General features: G+C 31.4%; 1 protein-coding gene across 1 annotated transcript in view; it reads right to left on the reverse strand.

Moving 5' to 3' along the window:
- Positions 1-1,438: 1,438 nt before the first annotated feature.
- LOC106468835 (neuronal-specific septin-3-like) overlaps positions 1,439-5,537 on the reverse strand; it is a 49,192-nt gene continuing 45,093 nt past the window's right edge. Inside the window, exons 9-10 of the mRNA XM_013929277.2 lie at positions 5,119-5,267; positions 1,439-2,755 (exon numbers count right to left, since the gene is read on the reverse strand). Of these exons, the coding sequence (XP_013784731.1) occupies positions 2,611-2,755; positions 5,119-5,267 (294 nt within the window). The 3' untranslated portion in view covers positions 1,439-2,610. The remainder of the gene's footprint in view (positions 2,756-5,118; positions 5,268-5,537) is intronic.

Below are 5,537 nucleotides of genomic sequence, written 5' to 3' on the forward strand. Positions count from 1 at the left end.
GACTCTATCTTCCAACAAGATTAGTAGTAAGCTATTTATCCTGATATATTTATTTGAAGATATTAAAGAACTTTGAGCTAGTCAAGAAATAAAAAATATAAGTACCGTATTTTTCGGTGTATAAGACGCACTTTTTTTTACCCCAAAACTTGATGTCAAAATCAATACCTATACATCGAAGGTATGAATAATATATATGTATATATATGATATACACAAGCCATGTGTAAATATATTTAAATAGGCATGCATAGTTTAGTTCAATTGAATGTGTTATTTAAAACAATAATAGTTTTTTTCTTTTAAAACAAAACTATTTATAATGCTCCCTAAATAATAAAAAAAAATAAACTTACAGTGAAAGCAATGAAGATTTTGTAGGTTTTGAACAAAACTAAATAACAGTAAATCTTTTTTTGATTTACGGTATTTTCGTATTTTGAAATGCTCTTTTGTGTTTAGAATATATACTAATTTTTAAAGTATCAAATTGAATTTTTGTTGAATAAAAATCTTTCAAATGCGACTGTAGCTTTTTTACCCCAAAACTTTGTCTTCAAAATAAGGGTACGTCTTATATTCCGAAAAATACGGTAGATTTCGTAAAACATACATTGCACTGCAATAAATTACACATGATGGATAATGATTAAAGATATCTGGTGTTCTTTAAGTAACTCAAACAAAAATGTACAGGAAAGACTGAACCACCATTCAATTATGAACAAACTTTAGTGAGGTTTTGTTATTTTCAAACTATTCGTTTGTCAGTCTTCTATTACCATTAAAGTTACACAGTGAGCTTAGATAAATTGGATTAGTGTCTATTCTAAATCTTAGGCAGTTTTAGGAAAGAATATTGTTAAAACTTTTGTATTATTTATCATCAGGAAAGGATGAATTAAACTATTTTCAATCTTACATTGTGTAAGAAAAAAATATTTTTAAAGCTTTTTACATTATCTTTAGGCAAAGTTGTTGCTGGGCAATGATACATGGCACCTGTGCCCCGATTCTATTCGACAATGCCCCGAATCCCCAGTCAATGACTTCAAAAAAAAATCAGACTAGATAACCATGATCAATATCATATTTAAACACTGAAAATTTCCTGTTCCCATGGGCCCAAGCCCCAAATCTTAAGCACCTAGCGACACCTCTGTTTTTAGGAAAGGAATAAAGTCTGAAGGATAGATTGAATAGCCCGATTTCCTGAAAATGGTTTACAGTTTATAAAATCTACCCATTTTAAGTTTCTTAATTTTTTTTTTCCTCTTCAGGTGAAACAGTTAAAAGAGAAAAAAAAAAAAAGACTTCAATTTAAATTTTTCAAGAACTAATATTTTTTTTATAATTACATGACTGTGCGATTATTTTAGATTAGTACAATTACACTTTCATAACACTCATATTTTTTGGAAATCACTAAAACAGAATAAAGACTCAGATTTGTTTTATTTAAGCACTGGGATATCATAAAGAAGAAAGTTTACAAAAAAACAGTTTCTCCTAATCAGGAAACTAACTTTCGTAATTCAATCTTGTAAGAAATATGAACATAATAATTAGCTTTAATCTTCCAAGTTAAATAATACGGTACCATAGTTTGTCAACTTTCCCTAACATCATTTTTATCATTATTCCATCAGAATGTTTAAATGAGATTAATATGCATCATATCAATTAAACTTTTTTTTAAAGGTTTTCAAATTTACCTCTTAGTGTTGCACATACGAAAACCCAGTGATATATATATATTTCAAAAAGGAAAAAAATATGAAGAATCTCCTCCACATAAAAACTGTTATAGTTATTATAAGAAAAAAGGATCCTATAAAAAAAATTTAAAATGTGATTCGTCTTTACAAACTTTACTAGTAGGTATTAAAACAATAATGATCCAGTGAAAATGGTAAAAACGTACGTACATACGAGTAAATAATCCACGGAAGGCACAACATGAAACTGAAATGGTGTGTAGATGTTTGAAAATGGATGACGGAGCACATGATGTTACATGCATGGAAAATACGATACAAGAAATTTCATAATATATATATGTACCCCTCGAAGGTATTTAAGGTTTTTGTTTTAGTTAACATCACTCTTATAACAAGTGTGCACATTTGGGTAATTCATAACACATCAATATTAATAAAAACAATATAATTCAGATAGTACAATAAATACAGGATTTATTAATTTTCGTCAACATGTTAAAATACTATACTACTTCGAGATTCTAAGTAACGTCCACCAACTGAAACACTTGGATCATAAACAGCTTGGCATCTATACAATAAAACTTAAATGAAACAGCATTACAATGCATCATTAGGATTTTCAGATGAAATTATAAAAACAAAACAATTAAAAGATATTAAACCTTTAAAAAACAGCAAAAAAAAAGTTTAATAATATATATATATATGACACGAAGAGATGAGTTTTAAAGTTTTAATATGAATCATCATGTCTTGTCAAATGCATAATGTTTATGGCTAACCCCCCCCCCCAAGTTTTCCATGTCTGCTACAAACATGTTAAAATCAACCACTTGTTCTGCTAACAGGAGTTTTATCTGGGATTATTAGGTAGTATTTGGTCAACTTAAAGACTACTTTCATTCATGCTGTCCATGTCTATAACTTGTCCATTGATTTGGGTGCGTCCTCGTCGTGAGGCCAGACGTTCATGTCGGAAGTTTTCGTAGTGAACAGATCGAGTTACTTCCACTAGGTCTTGCATGTGTGTCCTGAATAAACAAAACTTTTACTGAAACTGTTCCCATAGAATATTTCAGCTGTTGTAACTGAATGAGACTTGTTTTGGGCTTTATATCCTCTAGTAATGCATGTTACACCACACACCGACTTTAAGATACAACGAACTCATCAAGTGGACAGAAATAAAAACAAATCTTTGTAGAAGATAGTTTGAGTGGAATATTGTGATACGCAAGACGTATCAAAGTAGCTTAAAAAAACTGGGCCATCTATCACGTTAAAAGATAGCAAATGGGGGGTAGGAGCATCTTTAGAGCCATAGATAACATTACACTTTATTATTTCAGATTAAATTTTTAACACACGACTCGTTACAAACAAGAGAGAGAGAACTGGAATGGTACTTTCAACAATTTACCTGAAGTAGATGACTACGATCGAGCACCTGGATACAAGAATGAAACTTAATGGGCTAATCTTCTGTATACGAATGTTAATCTCATTCATAAAGTGCCGAGTGTATATCATAATTTTCACACAGTCTTGCATAAAACTAATCTTTTTTTTAGATTTTACGGTTATATTTAAGGTAAAGTAAAAAAGGGTTAGTAATTTGCATATTTTATGTTATCTAGCCTTTAACGATTCTAAAGATATTATGTGAATACATGTGTCATCTAACTTACAGCAAATTATTATTACTTACAATTACTTCCTCTCTCAATGTGTAACTAATACTCGTATAAACGTACAACACAGTACACTTGAAACTCCATTAGATCTAGTTAATACTGTGGAGTAACTGTTGACCAGGTGATGCTGCTTGAAGTTCTGATCTTTATTAATGAAACTGTCCACTTATAATCACAGTTCATTGAAACAACACCTTCCAAACATATTCTACATTTTCAAAATATATTTAAATTCATAAACAGTCTCATGTAAAAAAAAAGGAATAAGAATATAAAAACATCAAGTTATTAGCAACATGAAAACTTCAACTAAAAAGTTTAAAGGTTAAAATAGACATTCAGTAGCTAGCGTGCGAGTTCAAACCCAGCCCTGGTAACCACCTCCTCCACCATGCGATCACCGTGACTGAAGATGTCATGTTGTTGATTCTACAAAACTATCATTATCATCCTTAACGTTTTATTGACAAAAAATATAAAGTGTGAGAGATGGGACTGATTTCATACTATCTTTATTTATTTTTAACAGTAGAAAACACTGTATCGGACATTATAAAAACTATTATCACTCAGCTAAATTTAACTCATTTTAAATTGTAATGGAAAGGATACCCAAATGACAATTTTTTGTGTGTTTGTTTGTAGTTAAGCACAAAGCTACACAATGGGCTATCTGTGATGCGCCCAATATTGGTATCGAAGCTCGGTTTTTAGTGTTACAAGTCCAAAGACTTACTGCTGTGACACTGTGGGGTGACCCCCAACTGAAGAGTCAAATATTGTAATGCTTATAAATAAGAATAGTATACTAATTATCTACATTTGATACTGGGTTAATTGTAGCTCTTTGGTAATTCAGGTATCTAAAAATAATTTGTGAACTTTAGAATTTTCCAAAAATCACAAATTAATAACTTATGAGTACTGACTTCCTGTAGTAAAGTTCACAATCAAAAACTGTTGCAACGTTACAGTTTCTTGACATAAAAAGTCACAACCAAGAACTGTTGCAGCGTTACAGGTTCTTGACGTAAAAAGTCACAACCAAGAACTGTTGCAGCATTACAGGTTCTTGACACAAAAGTCACAACCAAGAACTGTTGCAGCATTACAGATTCGTGACACAAAAGTCACAACCAAGAACTGTTGCAGCGTTACAGGTTCTTGACGTAAAAGTCACAACCAAGAACTGTTGCAGCATTACAGATTCTTGACGTAAAAGTCACAACCAAGAACTGTTGCAGCGTTATAGATTCTTGACGTAAAAGTCACAATCAAGAAATGTGACCACGTTAAAGATCCTTGTCATTAGTTTAGAGATGATACATGTTCAGTAAATTCTGTCTTGGTGGTTTAATTTTACTGGATAAACCTTTTGAATTTTTAACAAAAAACTGTAGATTGATGAGGATGTTGCTACTTCAGTATAGCAGATTTAGCAGTTACTTAGGCCAAAACAGTGGAGAAAATTTGAAAAACTTACATCTTGAGAAATAGCTGGAAATTTAGAACTTCACATACAATACATTATTGACTTTTTTTATCAAAGCACAAATTTCTGGAATAGTCTGTAATACATATTTGTTTTTTAAATGTTACTTTCAGATTGACATTGATTTGTGTTAGACAAAATTATAATAGATAATTTACTGTTTATGATGATAATAAGAAATTAATCTCAAGTTTCAGACAAAACTAACCTTATAAGCATATCCCTAAGGTCTGAGAACTCACAGTGACCTTTGTTCTCCACCTCTACAAGACCCCACTGTGTCCTTCGTCCATACACAGTCCTTCCGTTGACTGGATACTGTTGGTTACTTCCAACTACAGCAAATGGTAGCATTTCCTAAAAACAGTTTTCAATTGGACTGGCTGACACTCACTAACACAGAAGTTTTACTAGGAAGAACAGATACCACAACTACAGAGACATCTCAAAAGTAAATAGACACCATGATTTTTTTCAATAGTCATTTATCTCACATTATCAACTTGACAAAAATGTTTACAAATGTGTATCAGTACTTAGTCGATTTGCCACTAGCATATTTCAGTACTTTGACTCGTTCTGGCATGGAATCCATGTGTCATTTTTCAGTGCTTTGACTCGTTCTGG

Source organism: Limulus polyphemus, unplaced genomic scaffold (genome assembly GCF_000517525.1).
Source record: "Limulus polyphemus unplaced genomic scaffold, Limulus_polyphemus-2.1.2 Scaffold3183, whole genome shotgun sequence".
Lineage (NCBI taxonomy): Eukaryota > Metazoa > Arthropoda > Merostomata > Xiphosura > Limulidae > Limulus > Limulus polyphemus.